At 34.9% G+C, this 27,656-nt stretch overlaps 2 protein-coding genes across 7 annotated transcripts; one reads left to right on the plus strand and one right to left on the minus strand.

The window, feature by feature from the left end:
- The first annotated feature begins 3,966 nt into the window (after window positions 1–3,966).
- LOC105762210 (protein LATERAL ROOT PRIMORDIUM 1) lies at window positions 3,967–8,339 on the plus strand. 6 transcript variants are annotated; one of them, XR_008197912.1, is made up of 5 exons: window positions 3,967–5,754; window positions 5,914–6,225; window positions 6,652–6,761; window positions 7,690–7,743; window positions 8,057–8,339. XR_008197912.1 is itself a non-coding variant. In XM_052633634.1 (4 exons), the coding sequence occupies exons 1-3, from the start codon at window positions 5,049–5,051 to the stop codon at window positions 6,717–6,719; spliced, it is 1,086 nt and encodes a 361-aa protein (XP_052489594.1). In that variant the 5' UTR covers window positions 3,967–5,048; the 3' UTR covers window positions 6,720–6,761; window positions 8,057–8,339. The 6 variants fall into 6 exon arrangements, 3 of the variants coding, with proteins under 3 accessions (XP_052489594.1, XP_052489595.1, XP_012435560.2); XR_008197913.1 differs by having other exon boundaries at window positions 3,968–5,754; window positions 6,682–6,761; XR_008197911.1 differs by having other exon boundaries at window positions 6,652–7,743.
- Window positions 8,340–10,930: 2,591 nt separating this feature from the next.
- On the minus strand, window positions 10,931–21,693 carry LOC105793867 (ankyrin repeat-containing protein P16F5.05c). The gene is made up of 6 exons (XM_012622738.2): window positions 21,265–21,693; window positions 20,842–20,929; window positions 14,444–14,508; window positions 11,715–11,783; window positions 11,576–11,625; window positions 10,931–11,473 (listed from the first exon to the last, which is right to left on the minus strand). The coding sequence occupies exons 1-6, from the start codon at window positions 21,337–21,339 to the stop codon at window positions 11,362–11,364; spliced, it is 459 nt and encodes a 152-aa protein (XP_012478192.1). The 5' UTR covers window positions 21,340–21,693; the 3' UTR covers window positions 10,931–11,361.
- Window positions 21,694–27,656: the final 5,963 nt, after the last annotated feature.

Below are 27,656 nucleotides of genomic sequence, written 5' to 3' on the forward strand. Positions count from 1 at the left end.
TTGTGTAAGATTGCTTTCTTGTGATTTTAGTAGTTTTCCTCTTGATTTTTCAAGAAATTGGTTTAATAAAATATCCATAAATCACATAAATATCCTTTGTATACTGTCCTTAATGATTTTTTGCACACAAAGCAAAATTGAAGTAAATATTGACACAATGATCATCTAACGATTAAATAATACTAAGTGGTATTATGTGTCCGGATCGTAATATGGAAAGACAAATTATATTAGTAGATAACCTAAATATGTCGTTACTCTAATAAAAAACGAGCAAACATATTGAAAGACTAATATTTTGTCTATCAAGTCCCATTGGGGAGATACCTTGTCTTAGGTATTGGAGCGAAGGAATCCTCCAAAAAAAAAGAAACATAGATGTGATTGACTAAATTGGGAATACATCGGACAGGACCCAAGTAGATTAGATATTAAATCCATTTATGAATTTATTCACTTGTGACGTTCATAGCATAGCATACTTTAATCCTGAGTAAATGATAGACTGTGTATGTGTGACTCGTATACTTTGATGTAAATGAAAGCCTGAGTTTAAATAGATAAGGAACTGAAAGCTGCTACGTTGGGTATATAACTTCTGCAATAAATAGCATCATTCACAATAGTGGAATTCATAGCCTAATGAAAGGTAAATGATATTCTCTCGTCGACATTACATGATAAATGAAAAGTAAACGTGACCACATGTCATTTTTCTTTGTGATAAATGATTTAATTAATAATTGATAGTAATTGACTTTTTATGAAAGAAGATGTAATGGTTACCATAATATAAAATAGGACCATATTGGAAGAATAGATTTATCCCAAAAATATTAAGGATATCCTATGAGGGTAACACACTTATGATAAGGTCATTGGACGAGAATTTATTAAGTTGTTTTCATAATGGTATATAATAAGGAGAGTTCAGTTACAATACTTTAGTGGAATGACTTTGTGATTAAATAATGTTATATAATAGGTGAAAAGTCGGAAATTAATTATAAAATAATTGAGCCCTAATTATATATGTCCAATTGATCCCTCCGCTAGCTCGAGATAGTCAAAAACTAATTGCATGTAGAACCAATGAATATAAATGAATGAAAATGATGAAGTAAGAGAAATGGACTGCATGTATCATTATCTACAATGAATGTGTTTTCTTGTTAAGAACAAAATAACTTAGAGAATTAATTTAAGGTTCTTTGAATTATTATTTATTTAATTAAATAATTGAAGTTTGAATATGGAATTAAATTAATTAGTCATTATGGATTTATTAAATAAGGAAATTAAAATATTTCCTCATAAATTTTATTACGGAAAAGTTATTATGACTTTAATGTAATTAGAATTGAATTGGAAAGATATTTAATTGAGAAATTAATTTAGTTGATGTAATTTATTAAATTAATTGATTAAATAATAATTATTTTAGGTAATATAAAATATATATTAGGTTAAACAAAATTACAAGTGATGGATTAAAAGTTTAAAGAAACACATATAATTAGACGCGATAAATAAGAGATCCAAATCTAGCTCTCATATAGCATGAGAGGTAGCAACCCTAGTAAAAATACAAGGGTGTCACCTCCCCCTCTAATCTAATTAGAGTAGAGTGTATTTTTTATTAAAATAATATGATTTATTCCAAACTTATTCAACAATAACTCTTGTATTTTTCTCTATAAATAAAGAGCACCGATAGAACTATTTATGCTCCTTCCTTACAAAGAATAAATTATACTTTTTGGGAATTACGAATAATTACCGGTTTATAGAGATAACTTATAATCTTATTGAAAGTAAGCAATTTATTTTTATTCTATAATGTAATTTGTGTTGCTCGAGAATGTTATTCGATTGAAAGTCAGGATCAACTTGAACCCACCTCACAGAATGCACAAGTATAAATCTAGTTTAAGTTTATTGTTATAAATATCACAATAGTTCGATTTTAAGAAAATTTTAAAACTAAATAAATGTTTTGTTATTATATATTTATATTGTATGTGTTTTTATTACAGGGATGCTTGTGAATAGTGGTAACTGCTATGCGTGTTAGTTGTATAAGATCCGTCATATTTGACGTTGAGAACTCTTTAACTTGCTCCACCTTGATATTGGTTTTGCTATCCTTTTAGACTCGTAGTTGTCTTCATCACTCAATACCCTGAACTTGTGTGAATTGGTTGAAGCTTTCAAATGAATGTTTCAACTTAATTTGCTTCTTTGTTAAATGTAGTCACCAAATAAGAATAGTTTTGCATCCATAAATTGGGTTTTCTGTATAAGATGGATGATAGACTGGATATTGCATTACAGTGTGTTCTTAGGTAAAGCTACAGTTAATTCTTCAAAATTATAATGAGTGTGTCCTGTTTCAATAATGAATTAAGTCCGGCACAGGCAATAGGCAATAGGCAATAGGCAATAGGCAATAGGCATTCGCAACTTTTCTAGTATACTCACACAAACATATTATTAGATCTTTTATAAACACTATATTTAAATTTTCAATAGAATTTAATATTGTGGATTTTATTTATTTTTATTTTTATTTTTATTTTACGTATTTTTATTTTAAATGTAGATAATTACCTTTTTTTTCTTAAGAATTCGTACTACTAGATTTAAAATTACAATATTTAATTATTAAATAAAATTAATATTTTGAGAATGTGTTATAAAGAATTTTTTTAGAGAAATAACCTCCTTAAACTTTTTTTGTATTCTTTTAATTAATTTTTGGGATGATATCCATCTCCAAAGAATTAAGGTTGATATTTGTCCCTAATTATTTTGATATGTTTTTATGAATTTGGGGATATTCGTCCATAATGTTTTAGGGACGAAATTTGTCCATTTTCATATTCGTCCCAGATAAAATTTTAAAGAATAACTGTTGGAGACGAGCTAAATCGTCCTTAAATCTATTGAGGACTATTCAATTAATTTTAAATTTCGAAATGTTTTATTGAATATCGAATTAAAATACCTTTGAAGAAACTTTTCATAAATCTTGGATTTTTTTAATTTTAAAATTATTTTCATTTTATTTATAAATTTAAAAATATTTTTATGTTTTTTTTATTTTAAGGAGCTTTTTCATTTTTAGAATTATAGCTTTTATTTATTATTTTTGAAATTTTATTTTTACTTTAACTTTATTTTTGAGGTGGCAAATAATACAAAATAGTGTCACATTAGTAATGAATTTGAGGTAAGTGTCAAATTGAATAAATTTGTAAATATTGAAGGTTCAATTTGCTATTATGTTTTATATATAAAACAACAAAATAAACATTTGAAATAAAAATTTAATGGAGAGATTGTTTTGCTCATTCATTTAACATAAAAGAGCTAATTTATCTAATTATTAGTATGATATTCAAATTTAGAGTTTATAAATTAGATAGATTCTTTTTTTTTTGCCCTGAGTCTTGACTTGAACCTAAAACTACTCTCATTAGGTCAAATGTATGGTCGCTAGAATCTTGTATTATCATTTAAAATATAGATAAAAATTTATTAATGAAATCAAATTAAACTATAAAATAATTTTATTTAAATTTAGGTTGGGATTATTCACATATGATCCAAATATTTTAAAATGATCATCTTACATAAAAGTTAAACCTTTTAACAATATTAAAATAAAGACTAAACCTTTTTAAAACTGCTTAAATAAGAGTTTCTTGACTATTGTAAAGCATGTATGTTTTTGTTCTTTAATTTTCTTTTCAATTGTTAGACATCTTATTTTAAAAAATGAGACACCCTTGAAAAATTATGTTCTAACTTAAGCATTTAGTGTAATCCGGGTCGAATTTATGAAACCCAGCATTCCATGGAAAGGTGGATGGTGAGGTGAGTTTAAAGAGGGCGCATAAAATTACAACAACTAAAGAACAAAAGTCTTTATACCCTCTTTTCTCATCATTCATTCTATAGTTAGCGTGTGATTATTGGAGAGAGAGGGAGAGAGAAAGCAAAGCAAAAGGGAGTGAGAGGTAGAGAGGAACCCACCTCAGTATTGCTTTCTAGTAAATAAAAGGAACAAACCAAATTAAAAATAAACAAAGAACATGTAGCTGATGAAGGAAAAGATGTGGACTGGAAGAGAAAGGTCGGCAACAAACAACTACTGAAGAAGAAACATACATATATATAAGAAATATAGAAAGACAACAGAAGAAAAGGCTCGTTTCGTTACTTCATCCTAATACATATCTGTTTTTTTGTTATCTTATATTACTACAAGACTGCAGTAGTTTCAGCTTGGCTTGGGGATTTCATTTGATTTCCTTTCAATTCTTTTTCCTCCTTCCTATTATATGTTTTAGTTAACCCAGAAGGGAACTGAGTCAAAGTGACAGTAGCAGTAGCCGCAGCTAAGCTAACAGAAAACTCGCAATCTCTCTCAGTATAGCTAGCAGATTAATGGCAGAAGGCAAAGGAGAGCCAAAAAAAAAAGAAGAAATAAACAATTCTGCTTGCTGTGCTGTTCACTAATTGGAAAGCCACCCAACAAAGAAGATCTCTTTCTCTTTCTCTTTCTTTTTATCTTCTTCTGTTACAATTTCAGAGATTCGACCCCACCCTTTCCCCCTTCTCTCTAACTCATATAACACCTAAATAGAGAGATATCTTCTTTCTCCACTTCTCTCCATCTTTTCTTTTTTGGTTTTTCCCTTGTTTTCCTTTTTCATATTGAAACTTGACTTTTACTCTTGATTATGTGTATGTTTTATGTTTGTAAAGATTGAGTTTTCAGCAATTGAAGGAGACGTCTTTATCTATATAATTTCGTTATTATCGTTGTCATTGTGGCTACCACAAGAAGGCAGCTACCTTCAGACTCAGGAGCCTTTGCAGATTGGGCGACGTCATCGTCCGCAGCAATCCGAGCTGGCCCCGATGACCTGTCCCTTGGCTTCAACGCAAACGCGGCTGCCGCGGTGGCTGCTCCACCTGGATCCACCAGCGCTCAATGGCCACCCTCAGCTCGTCCACTCAACTACGGGCTTCCCTCTGAAATGGGGATGGTTGGTCTCCGCGATTTCGTTGTTGTTGCTCCTGCGTCTTTTAACCATCATCACCATCACCATCACCACCATGCTCAAGATCCCATCATCGGAAATGATCAAATCAACGGTCAAAATGCTGCCACGGCACTTGGTGTTGGCGTTGGTGTTTTCCCACTCCTTACAGCATCTCCATGCTTAGCTCCTCAAAATATGGAAGATTCTGATTTAGTGAATAACAGTGGTCGTAACAAACTCAGTGGGATGCAGTTATGGCAGAACCAAACCTCTCCTAATTATCTTAAAAAACAATCTTCAACCCTTGACAATAACAATTCTTCCATGAATTTGATACAAACCAGTGGTGGCGGTGGGATGGGAGGTGGGAGTGGTGGCTCAGGTACTAGCTCAGGGACTACATGTCAAGATTGTGGGAACCAGGCCAAGAAAGATTGTAGTCATAGGAGATGTAGAACATGCTGTAAAAGTCGGGGATTTGATTGCCCTACTCACGTGAGGAGCACGTGGGTGCCTGCTGCTAGGAGAAGAGAGCGCCAGCTGATGACGGCCGCCCCTACTACTGCCTGTGCTGGCTCGTCAGGGTCTACTTCTGGGGCTAAGAAGCCGAGACTTGTGACTTCACAGACTACAACCACTCTTCATACATCAACTTCAAACACTACTCCAAGAAGCTTAGACACTAGCTCAAGTCACCAAGGTTTGCTTTTTGCCTTCTCTTTTGTTGCTTGGTTTTCTAGTTCATGGCTTTATTTATTTAGCAAGATTGGTTTATTCTTTAATTGTTAGGGTTGTTTCAGGAGGCTGAAAATTGAGTAGGGTTTTGACTGAATTTTTCTTTTTTCTTTTTACTATGCAGATGCAGGCTTTAAAGAGACATTGCCGGGGCAAGTACGTGCACCGGCGGTATTCAAGTGTGTAAGAGTGACAGCAGTAGAGGATGGTGAAGATGAGTATGCATATCAAGCAGTTGTTAAGATTGGTGGACATGTGTTCAAAGGGTTCCTTTATGACCAAGGAGTTGAAGAAAGAGATGGGTTTCCAAATATATCTGAATTGCATCTTGGCGGCGGCAGTGGGACAAATGGGGGTTCATCATCCTCACCTGTTCTTGATCCTTCTCAGGTTTATGCCGCCACTGGAGGTGGCTTGCTTGGTGGTTCAACTTATGGTAATCCAATAAACTGAGGAGTAAACAATAGTGGATTGATTGATATGGGGTTTCATTCTCCTCTAAAATCCTTCCTTTTTCTGCTGCATACTAATTATTCATATGGTTTGGTAAATTCTCACTTTGTAGATTCAATATCCATATTAAATATTTTTTTTTCCTTTTCTGGGTTTCAACTGTGTCTTTGGCCTTCGATTTTTTCTGTTTATTTGTCTTTAAAATTGCACTCAAGTGGGTCATACTCATCATCTTGTCAATGAGTTTACATTTACTTACCCTATTAAAACATGTTTTGTAGCGAATTCACAGATCATATAAAATAAAGATGAGATCTAGAGATCCTGCATTTCTACACAATTGTAGTTCTTGAATATTTTGTGTTGATAAAACCTGTTTGCTTTTTTCTTATTCCCGTTTTATCATTAGAGTTGTGTTTGACAAAAGTGAAATCTACAGTACAAAGTGCTTTCCATCATCAAAAGACAGTGCCATGAATATCCACACACTACTTAATTTGCTGGTGCAATGCTTGAGTGGTAAATTTCTTTAATCCTACTAGTTTAGTTTTATGATTAGTAATGAAACAGAAGCAAATGTGGAATTCATGATTAGTCGGATGTCGGTCCAATTCATCGCTATAGCATTTTTGCAATGTGGACAAGCCTGCAGTTGCATGCATTCATGAATGTTTGATGTACTTGCTTCTTTTGTTATCCTAGTATTAGAAATGTTCCTTACCCAAATTTAGACCTCAATGTAATCTATGTGTGTCGTACTTTTAATACGTTTTGCAATTAACTGGACATTTACTCAATATTCTATCAGCATATGTCGGTTTTGTTCTTGGTCTTAAAAGTGTATAACTTGCAACGGATTTGTCTGTTTGGCTTCAAGCCATACTTTTTCTTTTTTTCCCTAGAGTTGTGCAAGATTTTGTAACCTATCTCTTTGGCTTGTGTATAATTGTTGACTGATACGGATTAAAATAAGATAAACCCTGTATTTAATTGTTTGTTTGGCTCTTACTTTCGGCCCGTTGGCATGTTGTCCCCTTTTAGATATATTATTGTAATAAGTGGATTTCATCATGTGGATTACCATTATCCTTATTTCCTTCTATATTACTTGTATTTTGTTTTATGCTAATCTAAAATGCCGCCTCTTAAAACCATGTGTGCACCGAAAAAGACAGTCGCATTGTTGTTTGAAGCACTTCATTTTATCAGACAACTAAACATCTACCACACATGACTGTATCCACTTCTCTATTTTTATTTCTGTGTCTGTCGGGAACTTGCATTGACATGGTTGATCCTTGCTACATTGTCCGTACATATGATTCAAGCTGAAGTATCCAGAAATATGCAAATTTCCTTTTACATTTACAATGAAGGGAAAGAAATTCCAGATTTCTTATTCATTACGAATTGAACATATCTAACGACTTAAGTTGTTTATTGTCAGATGATGAAGATTCCTTTAGATATGAAAGATTTTGCAAGTTAGATGATTTATGCAGTGAGTTTGCACTATATTTCGGGAAACTTTCAATCAAATATCATATTATTCTCCTAGGCTTTTACCTTTTTATATAATTATATTCCTCTTTAGATTTCATGTTTTCGTAGGAATCCGTTTGCATGCAACTGCAATGGTTATGTTATTAAGGTTTTGGCTATTCATCTGTTTATCCATCAATGTCTGAAAGCATTGTGAAGGGTTTCAACTTTCAAAATTAATCTTCTTTTTGTCTGGAACTTTTACATTTGGTTTCTTTCCTCATTACTGCATATGTAAACAAGATGCCTTAAAAAACTCAACGCTTTTACAGGTCGGTGCTTTGAGAATTTAGAAGATTTAGTGCTTCCCACCTCTGTCAACCTTTAAATGCATCGAAGAGAAGCACTTGTGTTTGATACTTGTTCGGAAAGGAGTATATAGAGAAATGAAGAAGTTAGTAAAAAGAAATAAAAATATATATACATTGGTATTCAACTATTATGTCTGTCTTTGGTTTTACATGTTTTGTCCTTTATGTTGGCATGTAGGGATAGTTATCTACATCTGACATAATTATGATTGAGTGCAATTCTTAATGACTTGTTTTATATAAATCTAAATGCAGACAGCACATGGTAGAAGCATCTGCTTCATTTCAACCTGTTGATTGATAAGAGTGGGACATTGAATTGTTTGGTGATTTTCAAATTAATTAATTCCTCACATCACATGCATTCAGTGTTTTTAGTGCCCGTTGATAAAAGTAGTGATAAGTTCATAAATGTTTGATTCCGTTATGCTTTTGATTAATATAATGAATTTTAGTGTGTGGTTATTTATTTAAGTAGAGTATGAATGTAGGGAACATTATTGATTGAAATTACGCAATGCAGCTGTGAAGGGAGAGATTCCATCTTGTAATTGCTGTGTTGGTAAGTAGTCCATTAAGTGCCTTTGACGTTGTAACTTGTAATATATGTATTATATTGCTAAGTTGGGTGGTTTGTCGGATACTGTTGCATGCCCCCTTCAAATTAATGCACATGATTGACCATCTAAATATTACCAATATACAATAAATGCATATATGGCAAGTTGTAAGCTTTATACAATGAATGGTAATTATCTTATAAATAATTTCTAAATATTATTACGTACGTATGACAAGTAAGCTTTATGCAATAAACAATCTCCAAACGATTCCCATCGTTTCAAGTACAGAACCCTCCCGGACTTGTTTTGGAATGGTCGTGAAATGTGTAATGTGATGAATCTTGAGTTGCATCTCTTGCATTCTTTTGTACGCGTTCCTATCCATGTCAGGTGTAAAAATATTAAGGGTATCGACAAAACCCTCAATGCACGTCCTTTCACGTTCGGCTAAAACAAAAATTATTGCAGCACCCTCTGTTACGCTTTACATGGTTTAGGGATCGGTTAGAGTATTGGTCCAGAGCAAGAGGATGGTTAAAAAACTACTCCGGCACTTGAAGTTATTTATTTTACTAATTTATCTAGTTTTAAAGATCTTAGTGTAGGATTGTGCAGAATCTACAAGAAGGGAAACTTAAGTTTCTATACACGTACGGCATGCATTGTGCTTGTGTTATATAGTAAGCAAGAACATGCACATGCAGACGGAACTTTGGTAAGAAGATTTGGTTTCAATTTTTAATATGAAATTAGTTAATAGGGGAGAAATAATAATAAGAAGAACAAGAATAATAATAGTCAGGTGGATGAATTCATTTGGTAGTTATAGCTTGTTCGAATTGGTGCAATACATTCAAAATCAATTAAACCTTTCTTTGGAGCGATAAAAGTAGAAAACAAAAATAACATCATCAATTTAACATCTGCTTCCATTTTCTTGACTTTAGGATTGTACCATGTCCTTTTTTCATATTTGTTTTTATTATAAAACTTAGATCAAAGTGTGGGCAATGAGAAGGCAAAGTTTGGTGGGGTGCTTGCCTATCTCTATATATTAATTAATACCGATTAAATTAAAGGGGTTTGGGTACAACATATTCAAAAGTCTCTTTTTGGTTGGTAATGCTGTGATGCTCCATTTATTAACCTATTTTCACTACGCTCATAAACAAAGGCAAAAAAATAAGAAAAAAGTTGCATTTATACCATCTACATAATTATGTAGTACTTCATTTTTGGTACTCATTGCACTTATATTTACCGAAAGCATGTTATTGAGAAACATCTCTATTCCCAAAAGAAAATTCCAATCTCAAATATGAATTAAAAAAAAGTTGCCATGCGAAGGCACTATCAAGTTCATGCATGTAGGTTAAATTTGTTTACCAAGTAAATGATGTAGAAAATGTGTATTTTTCCAAGTAAAAAGATGAATACTTTTTAACTGTAAATTAATAAAAAATACAAAATCTTTAGCTCTTTAGCTTTACATTTACTAAAATAATTTTGGTTTTGATTTTCTTAATCAACTCCTAATTAACACAAATTAATCAAAAAAAATTTTAAAAAATCATCAACACATTCAGCTTAAAAAATTGATGCAAGATCAACTTGCTGGAATAAACGAGATTCCTTCTATTCATCCAATATAGCACCAAGATTTTCAAAGGAAAATAACAATAATTTATGTACCCCGGAAAAGAAATTGATTCGAAAGAGTACATATTCATTCAAGTAATAGTAGAAACCTAAACCGCTTTTTCTTCATAAAGATGACCACTCTTTTGGTGGGACAGATTATATACTATAAACTAAGGGTTTTTAATGGGTTGCGGGTGTAAATGCAATCATGAATGCTTTCCACAACTTAAAAGAATGTCCACTTCAACAACAAATATAGCTCGCTCAACTCCACTACAATTATTCCCTATGCTTCCCAGGAAAATGAGAACACCCAACTGTTGCTCGTTGACAAGTGCTATGTTACTCAAATACGTGTATGTATCCGGCACAAATATACTCATTTTTCTTCTAAAGCTTTATATATATACACATATATTTAAAATTGTGTCGGACACGGATACTTTAAAATGTTTAGGCAAAAGGAATGAGAAGTGGCTTTTTAATTGCTTGAGATACAGAAAACAGTGCCTTCAAGCACAAACTCCACAACTACTTTTATCTTATAAAATAAAATAAAAAATATAACAGCAAATTACTGGAAGCACCCCCACAAAGGAAAAAAAAAATATTATCATAAAGAGAAGCCTCATGCAGCATAATTCTGTATTTCAATTACTAAACAAGAGTTTGATGCCACCATAAAATGCAAACAAGGGAAAGTATCTTGAATTCTTAGCTAATTTATCAGGGGAAGGGGAAGGGGAAGAAACCCTTTATTCCTCCATTAGCATCACTCACTTTTGGCAAGCATAAATAAGATGCTTCTGTCCGCAAAGGGTGAGACGAAAATTCTTGTTAAAACATACATCTATCATATCAAAGAACTATAAGAGCATCAAGTATTTAGGCATAGTTGAAAGGCACCCACTGATGGACCAATATGACAATCAACAAAAAATTGTACTATCAGGGACCAGGAGGGGATGACAATTATATTGATAAGCTAACTCGTAAGTTTGTATAAGAAAAGGCACATACTTTTCAGGTTATAAACCAATGCTTCCATTAGGAGGCCCGATATCAGGAAACATTGACACCAGTAAGCTCCAATTCTGCCATTGTGGCATTAATTGCATCGATAACATCAACCTTTCCCATGCTGACAGCTTCATCAATAGGAGTCCGTTCATGACTGTTCATATCCAGTTCCATAAAAAATCATGTACTTAATAGTTGAAAAAGAAGAGCAAACAAAGAACTAGAAAATTCAATATTGACATCACAAACAACTCACCTGTTTAGAAGGCTTACATTTGCTCCTGCTGAAACTAATTTCTTAACTACCTGTCACCAGCATTTATATCAGAAATCAAACCTTGCATAAGAACAGCGAAAATGAAAGACTATAGCAAACAGGAGCGGCAATAATTTACCTCAACATGCCCATTGAGACAAGCCCAATGAAGAGGGGTATTGTTCTCCACATTAGAAGCATTAACATCCTGATCATGTAAAAGCTTCAAAATGAGAAACAAGATGCTCCAGAAAAGGTAAAAAATAAAAAATAAAAAAAACAAAGAAGAAAAACTGCTATACAAATTAATCCTTGAATATTCACCCACACTTCTTCACTCATATGCCAACTACTTGAATTGGAGAACAATCTTAAATCCAATTAACCAAATGGTTTCTAACTTCTTTGATATCTTTCCATATTGAAATTTTAAAGAGAGTTATTGGTTAGATAGATAGTTAGCTACAAAGCTCTTAGCAAGAATGATGAATACTGTCAACCCCTGAACATCATCAACTAGAGAGGTCAGAGTTCCTTAAATTAATTTGTACCACCTTGCTCCAAAGCCAACATTCTCCAATAAAGTGCAAAATTCATAGTAAGAGGAAAATCCATTGATTTTAAAAATTGAGGGTTCAAAGCCATCTATTCGCAACCCCCAAAAGCCTGTTTGCGATCTATTTATTTTATCCTACCCGTTTTGATAGTGGTATAAAGATCCTTAAGTTTCTCATTCATCCTATTCTTCTCATTTTTATAAGAGTATCCTAGCAGAATTTTATTCTATTATCAGAAGTCCTGTGATATATTGTGATATGTACATATACGAACATATAGGATATACATACAAATCTCTTGAGCAAGGAATACCTATTTGAATGATTTGTAATATGATACGGCAATTGGTCATTGGCCTATTTCTTGTATCCAGTTTCCAAAGGCCCAAATCCAAGAGTACAATCTCTAGTCCAGTTCATAAACCATCAGAAACCTAAACCAGCCCAAAAAAGGCATTTTGAGAATGTAAAATTACCAAACAATCACATCTTTAAATATCCCCATAAAATTTACATTATTAACTTATAAATTCTTCTCAACAAACCTTGCTTGAACTTTAATTCATAACCAAATTTGATTTGTATAACCTTGAGTCCTGAATGTTCCTTAAACTGAACTTGTAGTTTTTCTTTTGGCCAGAAATCTGAGCAAGGGTAAGATATGCAAAAATTTCTTAAATTGTTTTGATATTGCAGTTCAAGTCGCAAACTTTCAACTTCACTCTTGGATCATTGCTTTTCAAGATTTTACTAGTGAAACCATTATTCTAACCAAAACATAAAATGGCACCAACCAACAGAACAACATAATAAGGGAAAGTAATCCAAACAGGAAAGTAAATAAAACCCATGTTTATACACTCACGGAAAATGCTTTACGTTGTTGATAGTCAGGAAAGTTTCATTACTTTTTATAGATAAATTATACCCAACAATATTCTTACGTGCATGCTTATCGTTCGCCAAATATAAATAAGAGACACCTTATAGGCAGCATTTGTCTAGGCAAAACAAAATAAAAAATCAATATAAAATCATTGCATCAATATGGGTAAGGAAGGTCTAGAACTAGAGTAAGGTAACAACATGATCTCAGAAAATGTCTAGATAAACACTAATCTGTTCATATTCGTCATATATGAATGGCTATTTATATGTAACTAAAGGAACTGAACACATTGAAACCAAACTCAATTAGAATGAAAAGGGGGAAAAAGAAGAGCAACTGCAATTGCTGTGTTTTTATAATCCATCTAGCAGGGTGAGCAAGGGTGATCGAAGGAAACATCAAAGAGAATCCATCATTTGGAAAGAAAAAATGAGAGCTCTCTGGCCAACACAAGAGAAAAAGGAGACATGACTTCTTAATCAAGAGTGTGAAGACGACGATCAAAAGCTTGGATCAGAAATTATGGAGACAGGTGTCAAAACTGGAAGGGAAGAAGAAGCAAAAGGAAAAAAGTTAAAGGAATTTTACAATTGGGCCTCTTGAGGTCAAAAATCAAACGTGCAGCTCAAGCTTATCAAGTCTCTACAAAAAATGACCCAGCCCTTTCAAACAACTCAACCTTGACTTCTAACAAAGGAATTTAATAATGAAATCTTCTATCTTCATGAAAAGACTACAAGTGAGCCATCAATTACAGCTTAATTTTAACCTCAAATGCCAAAAGCCCTAGGTTGGCATGCATGAAAGTTGAAAGTGTCCTAGCAAGGTTACTGAGTAACATGTTTGTCTAGTTTCTTGTAGACGGAAGAAATAATTGCTTTACTACCTCCTCACCCATGTAGCTTGCACTGCAGGGAACTTGTGGACAAAATACCTTGGTACGGATAGTGTACTATTTTTGTATTTTACCTAAAAAATAAATGTAAATTTCTACTTTGCTCACTAATAATTTCAAGAATTGATCTTTTCCTTTTTAATCTTAGTAGGGTCCATTAAAAGTTGGTGTAAAGAGAACAAAGTTGAAAAATAACTTATTTTATCTTTCATTTACGCTACGCACCAAATCCAACCACCCATCAAGTTTGGAAGTTAAATGACTCTTACTTAATCCAAATTTATTACAACATGGATATTGCCTCTGCTACAAACATCAAAATAGTTTATTATATTTCTGAACTTAATTGAATAATTACCCTTTTCCCTCTTATTTTAAATTATATTTAAACCTCAAAAACATAGTACATGCCTCTTCTTTTATTCAAGTATTCAGTCATAATGCTGGTCTTTCAGAAAACTCAGTAAATAGAGTGATGCTATGTATTAAAATAACCACAGAAAATATTCATAAGACAGTTTTCTCACCACTCCTCTACCAATGAGATACTCCACAATATCAAGATGTCCATTAGCCGCAGCCATGTGAAGTGCTGCAAGAGAAAACCATAGTTTTTAGTGAAATATACATACAAATTTTCGTTTCAAAAAGCATAGCAAAGAGAAGACAACAACTAATAAGCACAAATGAAGACCAAAATGCCAAAAGAAATTTCTATAAATTAGCACAACGTTGATCACTAGTGAAAAAAGGAAAAACAAAAAAGGAATTCCAAATCCAAAATTTTGGATTAACTACAATACTTTCCTAAACATTGACAAAATGATGGGAATTAAGGGTGGGTTTGGATGGGCGGTGCAGTGCATTTAGCTTGCTTTTTGTCTCAGGCTACAGTATCTAATCTCACTGCCACTGTTGTTTCTACATTAACCGCGGGTAAACGCACCATCCATCCAAACCCACCCTAAAAGTCCAACCCGAAATCCTACAATACATGAATTATTGACTTGTGCTTCGTTAAGTAGGGTTATAACAAATATATGGTGTCTCTTCAAAAAATCATATTATAGCATCTAAAAAACTAATATTAATGTAATCTTAACCTGGCAATGATATTATTGTGGAAATCTTGAAAATAGGGTACCCTTTTGCCATGTAAGCACTTAATCATAAAATCAGCTATTGATTTCTCCCCAATCCTTCTTGCCTTATTTATCAGTTTTTCATTGCCCAACCACAATCAACCTCTAAAGCTAACCAGTAAAGGAAAGGGATTTCGGATGATCCTTAAACAATCTCTCTCTCTCCCTGTGGTATAACGGTGGGCACAACCCCTAAAAAGTTGAACAAGCAATTTCCTAATCCATCTGCGGATAAGAATGAAACTAGAGGAAGGAAGAAGAAAGCAGAAACAAAAACAAAGAGAAAAAGGAGAAGAAATTGATTGAAGAGAAATTGTGTTCTTAACAGTTTCCTTTCATAACCACCCCTACTCAATTACATCCAGATATATAGGTAAAAATAAGAGAACTGTTGCTTAAAAGTTGTTAAAACAAACGGTAAAACTAACAATACAAACAAAGCCTTTAAACGCTCTGTTTCACTAAACCATGCTACAAATCGTTTCATTGAAACCCATTCCTAAACACTCCATTTTCCCATCAAGCCAAATGTTCCTTATTCCAGTTTCGTCCCATAACAAATACCTCTTTCTCGAATGGATCCTTGTCCTCAAGGATCAAGATGGGGAAAGGCATCCTTTAACTGCTCAAGTGACTCCCAAGTAGCATTCTTAAGGAAAGAATTTGCCCATTCCACCAGAACTTTGGTGATAGCAATGTTTCCTTGCTTCACCATTCGCCTATCCATGATTCTAACAAGTTCTTTAGCCCATGCCCCATGAGCATCCATTACTGGTAAGGCAGCCTAGACAGGTGCTGCTCCCACATGCTTTTTGAGCTGAGAGACATGGAAAGTAAGATGTACTCGAAATCCTGGGGAAGTTTGTAAGCTATCCCACTCTACCCTCCACCAATAAAGGGCCAAAAAACTTAGGTGCAAGCTTCTAATTCAATACCCTTCTCACCAAGTGTTGCCTATATGGCTGGAGTTTCAAATAAGCCAAGTCCCCTACTTCAAACCATCTATCTGCCCTGTGGTTATCTACTTGTTGTCTCATTTTGTCTTTTGCCCTTTTTAAATGGAATTGCAGCAATTTCCTTGTAGCCTCGCAATGCTGGAAACTCCTGTCAATAATAGCCACCAGTGAAGCTCTAATAGGGCATAGGATGAGGGGGAGGTTGACCATAAAGTGCTTCATAAGGGGTGAGCTAGATGGCTGAATAACATGTACAATTATAACACCAGTCAACTAGTGGAAGCCAATTTTTCCAATCTTGTGGCCTTTCCCCAGACATACAACTGAGATACCCCTCAAGGCACCTATTTAGAACCTTAGTCTGCCCATCTGTCTCTAGATGATGGGCAATGGAAAGATGGAGTTTGGTACCCACCCTTCTAAATAGATCCTACCAGAAATTGCTAATGAACACCTTGTCTCTGTTTGATATTACTGAATTTGGCATGCCATGCAATTTATTGATATGGTCCATGAACTCTTGAGCCACAACAATAGTATAAGGGTGTGATAGGGCCAGAAAATGGCCATACTTAGTAAGGCGGTCAACTACCACAAAGATAACATTCTTACCCGTCCCTCTCTGAAATCCATAAAGATGGATGACTAGGCCCTTTCTGGAATAAGAAGAGGTTGCAGCAGTCTAAGAGCAACATTCTTTGATTTACACCTTTGACATATGGAGCATTCCCTTACCACCTCTTAACATCACTGGATAGTCCTCTCCAGTACAAAAAGCTTGCCATCCTATTCTTGGTTGCGTGAACCTGTGAGTGTCCCCCTATGGCACTGGAGTGGAAATGCTAAAACAGCTCGTGCTTGAGACTATTCACATCCCCCACCACAATCTTACCTTTTCTTTTGAGGAATGTCATCCCAGACATACTTAAGGTGCTTAGTACCTTGCTGCTAGACCTCTAAGCACAGTTTTTGAACCTTTGGTAAGATGCCTGCACTTTTGAGAGTAAATGAGAATTGATAGTGCTACCAGTAAGTTGCAACAACTGCCCCTCCTTCAAAGACTAGTTCTTTGATGAAGCATCAGTTGCAACATTGTCTAACCCTTTCCTGTAGATAATCTCATAATCATACCCTAGCATTTTTGCAACTCATCTTTGTTGAAAAGGGGTTATAGCAATCTAACCAATCAAAAACCTTAAGCTTTGGTGGTCAGTTATAATTTTGAAATGTCTACCCACCAAGTAGGAGTGTCACTTTCTCACAGCTAATAACACAACCATCATTTTCTTTTCATAAATGAATAAGGCCTAGTGTCTTATTCCCAAGCCTTTACTGAAATAGGCCATTGGTCTACCCTGTTGTTGAAGCATTGCCCCCACTCCATAATCGGATGCATCAATATCTACACAAAATTCCAATTGGAAGTTAGGAAGGACCAAAACAGGTGTTGAACACAATGCTGCTTTGAGCTGCTCAAAGGCAGAAGTGGCTTGGTCACACTAGCTCCAGGCATCTTTCTTAAGTAGGTTTGTTAAAGGCCTGGCCATTATGCCATAGTAGGAAGAGGCCAATTTTCCACACATTCTACCTTAGCCCTATCCATGGAAACAATCCCCTTAGAAATAATGTGTCCCAAGTACTCTATTTGATCATTACCAAAATATCATTTGTTCTTAATAAAAAGCTGGTGTTGTCTAAGGAGCATAAAGACCTCTCTAAGATGTGTCAAGTGCTCAAACCAAGTGGTAGAACACACTAGTATATCATCAAGGAAAACCAAAACTGTTCTCCAAAGGGCATCACCAATAACTCATAATGACATTAATGAGCTTTGAAGGTCATTTTTGGAATGTTAGCTTCATTCATTCTAATCTGGTGATAGCCAGATCTCAAATCCAGCTAGGAGAACAACCTAGCTTGTCCTAATTCATCAAGAAGCTCCTCAATAATTAGAATTGGAAACCAATATTTGATTGTCAACTAGTTGAGTTATCTATAATCTACAGAGCCTCCAGCTACCATCTTTTTTCTTCACTATCACCATTGGAGACGCAAAAGGGCTACAACTGTCCCTAATTATGCCAGCTTAAAGCATCTCTCTGATTAATTTTTCCAATTCAGACTTTTGAATCATGGGGTACCTGTAGGGTCTGACTCTGACAATTACCCCTTCATCCTTAAGTGGAATTTTGTGATCTTGGAGCTTGGGAGGAGGTATGCCAGTAATAACTTGGAAAATATCTCCAAATTCATCAAGGAGTAACTGTAATTCCTTAGGTGTGGCTCAGGAGGAGACTACTGACAAGGTCACTTGGTTAGCTTGAGTCATGAACAAGGCACAAGGATCCATCTCCCTACCAATCATTGACAAACATTTGGTAGAATGTCCATTTTTCACTACTTAAATGTTGCCTGGTAGAATGCCTTGAATAGTGCAGGGAACTCCTTTAAAAGAGAATTGCATGGTCATAGAACCAAAGTTCCAATTTATTGATCCTAGGGAAAGTAGCTATTGTATTCCTAAGACTACATCACACCCCTTAAGAGGTACAAACATGAAATCAGCAATAAAACTCACCCATTGAACCTCCCATTCTACACCCATGCATGTACCCCTAGTAAAGTGTTGCCTCCCATCAACTATAGTGACCCTCATCTACTGCTAGACGGGAAAAGTCAATCTAGTTACCAGTATTGTAACTAGGAAGTAATGAGTACTCCTTGAATCCACTAAGAAAATGGCCTTAGCTGACCCCTAATTTGCCTCAAATCTTATAATGTGAGGGCCTTGTGACCCTTTAATTGCATGTAGGGACAGTGTAGGTGTTTGTGGTTGTTCTCCTTTGCCAAAAAGATCATCCAGCTTGTTTGAGCATTCTTGAAATTCTCCTACTTCCTCCTCACAAGGTGACTCCAACAACATCTGATACAATTGACTTTTGATACATTTGTGACCAATGTGGTATTTGGCTTCACACCAGAAATAGAGTCCCTTTTGCTTCCTCTCGACCATAAATGATAGACTCAACCATTTTGTGGATCCTTTGAATGCTACAAAACCACCTGATGATGGATGAGCAAGTTGGACAAATGAGCCAGATTGAGTGGAGACAATTGGTCTAGTGGAAACAGGAGAAGGCAGTGGTGATTTCTTTCTTTCTTTAGGAAAGGACATTAGTTTTGATTTTCTAATAGGTTTCTCAATTGTAATTTTATTTCACTAGATTTCTTTCTTTAGGTTTCTCGATTGAGATTTTGTTTCAATTGATTTCTTTCCTTTCTACAACATTGGTAATTTATTTTCGTTTTGATGAGCTTAAATTATAGGTTTCCTAATAATGTAATAAAATATATCCTTAAGGGCAAATAGAATAATAAAACCTAACTCAATTTTCTATCAAAACTCTAAAAGGAATCTAGTCTCTCTAACAAGTCCTTAAGGTTTCACTCCTTTTCATAAGCTTGAGTGATTTTCTCATCTATCGCCAATGAATTAAAAAATCAACTAAAATAAAATCACAACTAAAAGGAAACCTATTATAGAAAGGAAAGAAATCAAAACTAATGGCCTTTCCTAACATAGGCCCGCCTTACAAATTAAAGGTGAAGCTATGGTATCCTAAATTAAAGGCGAACCTATATGAAGGAAAGACCATTAGTTTCCTATTTATGTAATAAGGTCAATCACAGAGTCTGAAACCTCATGCAATTCCTCAATGGTAACCTAAATTGTTTTTGTAGGGATCTACTCTACTTTGTTTGTTGTGACAACGATCTTTTTGTTTTAGCCCAACCCAAATATATTGAAAGGAAACTTTGAATTTGATTTTTTTTCAGATCAAATGCAGTGATATATGTATGATATATATGATTTGACTTGATTTTGCATTAGATAATATTGTCTCCATTTAATATTTTAACTTTACATTTTGATATCTTTTTAACCATCCCTGTAAAGACCCTTATTTGTTCTTGATTTTTAGCTGTTTAGTATAATTATCACTACATTTGTCCTTTTAGAATATTTGGGCTAAACCAAAAAGATGGTTGCCGCGATAAATAGAGTAGGAAAGATCACTACATTTGTCCTTTCCTAACATAAGTTCACCTTTCATTAGAGAATCAAAACTTTCCTAACATACGTTTCACTCCCTTTGATCGATCTTCTTACATAAATAAGAAACCTATTATAGAAAAGAAAGAAACTGCAATAAAATCACAATTAAAAAAACCTAAGAATTAATTAGAGAATCAAAACTAATGACCTTTTCTAGCACAGGTTTGGCCCATGAAGCATCCACAAAACTCTTGCAAGCTTTTTCATAAGATGATATGTACAAAAGAAAACAAAAAGCTTTTGATTCAATTACTTTTCAATTTAATATTTTTCATTAACTATACCTAGTGGGTTGTGTTTCAACATCAAACTCTAGAAACATTAGGTCAAGCAATTGTATAGCTAAGTTAGACCCTTACACCACCACCTAGATCAGAAGACTGTGCAATAAATGGATTCAAGATCTCAAAACATGCTACAGCATCCTTTTCACCTCATCTAAAACAGCTCCTAGTCAAATATTAGACTCCAATCTTCTCAACTAAACCCAACATGATAATTCAAACAAATAAAGAAATGTCCCAGGCTGAGACAAAATTTACCCAATAAAACTACCAGACAGACCACATTTTAACTTATCATGATAAAGGTAGAAAACTGCATTTAAGACAATTATGTCTAACATGAAACTAATAAGAAGTGAGCAAGAGACCTGGTCGATAAATAAAGTAATTTGACAGAGCATAGAATCCATAAAATCAATAGGAAACCTGTTCGGCCATGTGAATCCTTAGAATCAAGAGAGACGCCTATAGATGCTAGTCTTATAAGATCATCGAGATCATCATACCGCGCAGCCTGTCAATCATAGAATATGCTAGAACTTAATTTGAGTATGAAGTTCTAAGTGAATGAAAATACTAATAGTGTAATGATCCGAAACATAATACTAATAATATGTAGCATCAACATGATTTTCAGTTTCCTTTCCTTTCCTTTCCCTTTGCAATCCTACAAAACACTAAACAGACAAGATGTTCCTACCAAATATACTAGTAAAGAAAATGCAATTTCCTTGCCTTTCAATATTCTATCATTCCCAATACAAAAAAAAAAGCATACAATTTCATAAGATAGTGGAAATAACCCAAAAACAGAATGGAAGAAATAATAAGAAAAACTTGTTTTAAAACCTCAAGCAGTTCCTCAACTATATCCCGAATTGTTTCTGTAGGGATCTGCTCTGCTCCGTTTGTGGCCGCAACCATCTCTTTGTTTTAGCCCAAATATACCGAAAGGATTCTTTTAATTCAAATGCGGTAATAGATTATACTAAACAGCTAAAAATCAAGAACAAATGAAGTGTTTTAAAGGGAAAAAAAAGGACAAGAAAAAAAGGAGAACAGTTAAACGAGTGAAAGTAACAAAGCATCAAGGAGAGAGAGCTTTAGAAAAAAGCTGGAGACTTGGGATGTGCGGCGGCGGAGAGAGAACTGATGATTTTTTATTTAAAATTTTAAATTAATTTTATTAAACCCACACATGCTAATCAATTATAAAAGGATTATCATGCAAACATGCCGATTTCTTAAAATAATTAGGGATTTAAATGGGTTTCTTTTCAAATTTAGGGAGATATGGTAGACATGGCAAAATCGTGTTTTGATGGAAGCTTTTTTTTTTTTTTAAGAAAGAGTTACAAAATCAATAAATTAGATCCTCATAGGAGGATTTATGACCAATCTTAAGCTTAATCTTCTAGAATGAGCAGACTTAGCCAGGCTATCAACAATGGAATTTTCTTTTCGAGATATATGGTAAATCTTCCACTGCTTCATTTGTGCTAGAATATGATGAATTCTTCTGACAAGTGCAGAATTAGAATTTCCTGCAGAGCCTTCTTGAATAGTGTTAACAGTCTCAATACTACCAGTTTGGATTAAAACCCTTTCGAAACTTCTATCCAAAATAAAGTTTAAACCATCCAAAATCCCCCAAAGTTCAACTTCTAACACTGTACAATTACTCAAATATCTACAGAACCCTATAATCCATCCATTATTCTGATCGCCCACAAAATCTCCAACTGCTGCAAAGCCTTCGTCGAATCTAATCAAACCATCTATTTTTAATCTTACCCAACAGTCAGTTGTATACGAAGTAGGAGGACAACTTTGTGACTTGTGAACTACTACTTTCGACACTAAAGAATATTTCTTTGCGCAACTATAAGAAATTCTAAGGACTTTTTCGTATCTCCAAGAAAAGCCTTAAAAAGTAAGTTACGGTTCTTCTAAATACGCCAAGTGATAATCCCAAAGAGACACGGCCAATCCACCCCATCTAAAGTAATAGATAAATGATTCTGAAGATTATTCGTCATCCAATTATGGAGGGAACCATTATAAAACCTGGAAAGTCTTTCTTCTAGAATGAGTTTATCCCAAATGATTCTAGCAGCAGAGCAATCTCTGAGTACATGCAACACATCCTCATAATCCTGCCCACAAAAACCACAAACGTTGTTATTCACAATGCCTCTCATTACCCTTTCAACATTCATAAGTAAACGATGCTTAAGGGCAAGCCATAAGAAGAAACGGATCCATTGAGGGCCTTTAAGTATCCAAGGTAACTCCCAAATACGTTCTTTTGGATTCAGTGCACCACCACGAATCTTTCCATAAGCATTTTTAAGAAAAAAGGAGCCAGTCGAGGTGGTACTCGATTCTATTTTATCCAAGCCCGAAGAAGGATGAGGTGGTGAAATCCTAACAATTTTATTAATAACCTCTTCTGAAATCTATAATTTGGAAATATCCAAATTCCACGAACCATCACCTGCAATCATACTGCTAAGAGGAAATCCATATTAAGGTTAAAAGAGCATGAAATTTGAGAAAATAAGGGACCACAATTTGGAATCCAAGGGTCGCGCCAGTATTGAATATTATTACCATCTTCAACAGACCAAACAAAGTTTTCATGGATAAAGGGCAAAACCTTAACAATGGATTTCCATAAAAAGGAACAATGCGTTGATAAATTTTAAGGCAAATCACTGGAAATCCCGTACTTTGTTTGAAGGACCCAAACCCATAGGGTATTGACATTAGAGACAACATTAAAACCCACATTCATTATAAAAGAAGTGTTGTGGTCCTTCAAGTGCCTTAGACCAAGACCCTCATGAGCTCTCGGTTGGCACATCGAATTCCAACTTACCAAGGCCACATTAGCATTACCATTATTAGATCCCTAGACAAATTTTCGTACAATACGGTCGATCTTATCACATAAGCTTTTAGGAACCATCATTGTCTGCATAAAATAACTTGGGATAGAAAGAAGAACCAATTGAGCTAAAGTCACCTTACTTGCCAAGGAAAGTTGTCTAGCATCTTAACTAGACAGCTTGCTGCGCACCTTATCAACCACGAAGCGTAGCGTGTTGTTGGTGACCTTCTCATGGAAAAAGGGCACACCTATATAAGACCCCAAATTGCTCATTTCCTGGAAACAAAAAAACTATTAATACGACTCTTTAACCTGCCATCAACACTTTTGGAGAAAAAAATATTTGTCTTTCTCATATTAATCCTGTGACCTGAATAATTACAAAATTTATCGATAATGCCTTTGATGACCCAAGCTTGATACTCATCAACATGACAAAATAGGATCAAATCATCAACGAAAAAAGATCGAAAAGTGGTGGACCATTGCGAGCTAGACAAATAGGATTCTAATTGCCAGCATCAACGACAGCACCTATACTGTAACCCAACCATTCCATGTATAAAATAAACAAATAAGGAGATAAAAGGCAACCCTATCGAATGCATCTGGCTGGCCGAAATTTTGGAGTTAGAATCTCGTTCCACAAAACCTGCATAGTAAAACTAGAAATTACAGACATAATAACATTATATAAAAAATTAGGAATGCCTATAGCTTGTAGCGACGCGTCAATGAAATCCCAACGCATTCAATCGTAGGCTTTCTCTAGATCAATATTGATGGACATCCATCTCATGTTTTTCTGCATGCTCCTCATAGAGTGAATAACTTCTTGTGCAATGATAATGTTGTCAGTGATGTTCCATCCTGCTAAAAAGGTAGTCTGCTTAGGAGCTATAATTTTCTGAAAGACTATTTTGAACCGATTAGAAATTATCTTCATAACCAGTTTATATAGAACAAAACATAAACTGATTGGCCAAAAATGAGTGAAACCTTTTGGATTTTAAATTTTAGGGATAAGAACAATAAACGAGTTATTCAACTCCAAATCAATACTATTACCAGCAAAGATACCTTTAACCCATCTGCAAACAGAGGCACCTACATGATCCCATTTACTCTGATAAAAAAAAGGTGTGATAACCATCACTTCCTAAAGCCTCAAAAGGTGCCATGTCAAACAGAGTAGCTTTAATTTCCTCATCAAAAAACGTATTATTAAGGAGATTAAAATCCCCATCAGTAAGGCGAGGGAAAGCATTCGGGGGTAAACCTCTCATCGGACCGGGGTGTTCACCATACAAAGTTGTATAAAAATTTATCACTTCAAGCTTCAACTGCTCCTTATCCATAATCCACTCACCCAAATCATTCTTTAAAGCGATAATTTTATTCTGATTCCTTCTCCTCAAAGTGCGTGTATGAAAAAAATTTAGTGTTGCAATCCCCTAAAACTAACCAGTCACAATGAGCCTTCTGACGCCAAAGTAACTCCTCGTGATGCAACATATTTTCCAATTCCCCTCAAATTTCCATTTCAACCTGATTAAGATAGCCCGAGTTTCTTCTATCACGTTTAATCTCAATGCTTTGAAGTTTCCTAGTCAGAAGCTTCTTGTGGGTAAAAATATGACCATACACCTCTTTATTCCATCTTTTAACCTGATCAGTAAACTCAAAATACGTTGTCAATATATTGGCAGAAACTCTCCAATTCTCTTTAATGAAATCTAAAAACCCTAGGTGTTCAATCCAACCAGCTAAGAACCTAAACGGATGCCCTTTTGAGGAATGAAATTCAGGCATCAAAGATATTTTTAAAGGCCTATGATCAGATTTAAGCTACGGTAGGTGTGTCACCATAGAATTTGAAAATTTTTAACACCAAGCATTATTGCAAATAGCCCTATCCAAACACTCTATGATCCCCCCTCTCTACCAAGTGAATTGTGAACCTCGAAAACCCAAATCTTGTAATTAAGCTGATTCCATAAAATCACCAAATAAGGGGCACATTTTCCCTAGAGTCCGTCCTCCTCTCTTCTCAGTAGATGACAAAATAACATTAAAGTTACCAATTGCCATCCATGGAGAACCATCGGCTGGAATAGTACTATGCAAATTCTTCTATAAATGTCTCATTTTACTACAATTAGGGCTGCCATACACAAAGGTTACCAAAAAGGGTTATCTAAAAGAGGTACCAGAAACTTTGACTAACATAAATTGAGAATGATTTTTAAGGACCCTCACATGAATGGACCCTCCTCCAACCAACCAACCATTAGAAAACCCAACTGCCTTCACAAGATCAGAACAATGAAAGTTTGCGATAACCGAATCAGCTTTACCTCTATTGTCCCTTATTTCAATAAAGCAAGTCAAATCTGGCTTATGATCTCGATTATATTCACAAAAAACCCAAATGAACTTCAAACTAGCACAACCTTGATAATTCTAAGAAAAAATAATAAATTCATAAATATAAAAATTAAAGGTACGAGGACTAACCAATCAAAGAGTAACAGAGTATTCAACTCACCTTCATTTGTAACACCTCAAACCCAGCCTAGAAGTTAGGGTCGAATCTGGTGTGTCACATTGAAGTGTTTTTCTAAAACCATGTTTTCATTAAAAACCCTTCTTGCATTTAAAAATTTGTATAAAATCTCAGTTTGCATTTGTTTATTTTCAATCGAGGTTTATTAAAAAGTTATTACCTTCAAAACCTTATTGTTGCGGAAGCTTAATTTAAAGCAAATGATTTACGAAAATGTGATATTTAAAAATTGAGGTGCGAAAACGTAATGTTAGAAAACTGTTATGGTTTTGGAAAACCGTGTTCTACTTCTGGCAGATATAAATCACAATCACATCAAATCTCAAATTTAAAATCCAGAAATTATAGAGGCCTTATTACAACCCGAATAAAAATCAAATTGCTTAAGTAAATGAGCAAAATAGAAAAAAAACAGGTGCAGTTGTGTGGCCCTCTCTGAGTCCCTCACAGCTCCGAACCGTCTAACACTAGGGATTACTTGAAAGGTTAAAAATGGGGTGAGTTTACGAAAACTCAGTGTGTAATCCCTTTATTAAAGAAACAGAATCAGTCTAGGCCTGAGCCCTTAACAGTAACAGTATCAGTGTGGGCCTTAGCCCAATACGATAACAGTGGTAACTGGCCTTAGCCCCCATCTGCCTCAGTTGGGCCTGAGCCCAAATCAAATGGCACATATCACATATATCTAGGCCTAAGCCCATCTCAATATCAGAATAAGTATATGCAATGCATAAATACCTATACCAACCATGCACTCCATCTTCTGTCTAACCCTACACTCCTGTGGGGATTAAATCGACCCACCCATCCCTACACTCCTTATATAGCACCGGTTGCGGCACTAACCAATATTGCAGTAGAGCTGCCAATCACATAATTAGCTAAAAGCCATCGGTGGGTCCACAGTCGTCTTATGCGACCCGTATGACCCTCACATATTAATCACTTCCTCCAATACAAGATCCCAACCCCATGCAGTATGTCGTGTATGCAATATGTCATGTCATAGATCATACGTGTATACAATATGTCATACTCAGTAACAGTCATATAAATATCATAAAGTAAAATGGTCAAACATAGCATAAGGCCATAACAGTCATTTCATCTCCTAGGGGTATAACGTTATTTTACCCTAGATGGGTATTTTGGTAATTTTACCCATCGAGGGTATTTTGGTTATTTTACCCTTTGGGGGTATTTCGATAATTTTACCCTTTGGGGGTATTTCGATAATTTTACCCATCAAGGGTATTTCAGTAATTTTACCCATCGATGTTATTTCGATAATTTTACTTATCGGGGGTATTTCGATAATTTTACCCATTAGAGGTATTTCGATAATTTTATCCATCGAGGGTATTTTATTCATTCTACCCTATAGGAGTATTTCGATCATTTAACAACCTTTCTAAAGGTCTACAGTTGCCTCATGCGACACAGATAACCTAAATGGTCATAATGGTGTAAATGGGCCCAAGGCCCATATTCGGCCCAAGTGGGCCCACACGCTCGTGTGGTCCATTTAGCCCAAATTCAGTCACGACTATGCAAACTACATAACTCAGTCCAGTATTCGTCACTTAACGTGGATTTTATCTATGTAGGGCCCACGAGCCTATTGGGCCCACACGACCTATTTCAGCCCAACGAGGCCCATAACGGCCTAAGAGCATGAGAACGCTCGTGGTGGCCTCTACAGTCTAACACCATGTTTCGTGGGCTCGCTTCACCACACCAACGTTCGCACGCCCATGTGGCCTCAATCGTCGTATTTTTTAT

This window comes from Gossypium raimondii, chromosome 7 (genome assembly GCF_025698545.1).
Source record: "Gossypium raimondii isolate GPD5lz chromosome 7, ASM2569854v1, whole genome shotgun sequence".
Lineage (NCBI taxonomy): Eukaryota > Viridiplantae > Streptophyta > Magnoliopsida > Malvales > Malvaceae > Gossypium > Gossypium raimondii.

Coding starts and splice junctions, on each gene's coding strand:
- LOC105762210 (XM_052633634.1), top strand. CDS start 5,049: ATGGGGATGGTTGGTCTCCGCGATTTCGTTGTTGTTGCTCCTGCGTCT. Junction 5,755..5,913: donor CACTAGCTCAAGTCACCAAG/GTTTGCTTTTTG, acceptor TTTACTATGCAG/ATGCAGGCTTTAAAGAGACA. Junction 6,226..6,651: donor GCTTGGTGGTTCAACTTATG/GTAATCCAATAA, acceptor TTTTATCATTAG/AGTTGTGTTTGACAAAAGTG.
- LOC105793867 (XM_012622738.2), bottom strand. CDS start 21,339: ATGGTTGCGGCCACAAACGGAGCAGAGCAGATCCCTACAGAAACAATT. Junction 11,784..14,443: donor ATCTCATTGGTAGAGGAGTG/GTGAGAAAACTG, acceptor TTACATGATCAG/GATGTTAATGCTTCTAATGT. Junction 11,626..11,714: donor GTCTCAATGGGCATGTTGAG/GTAAATTATTGC, acceptor TGCTGGTGACAG/GTAGTTAAGAAATTAGTTTC.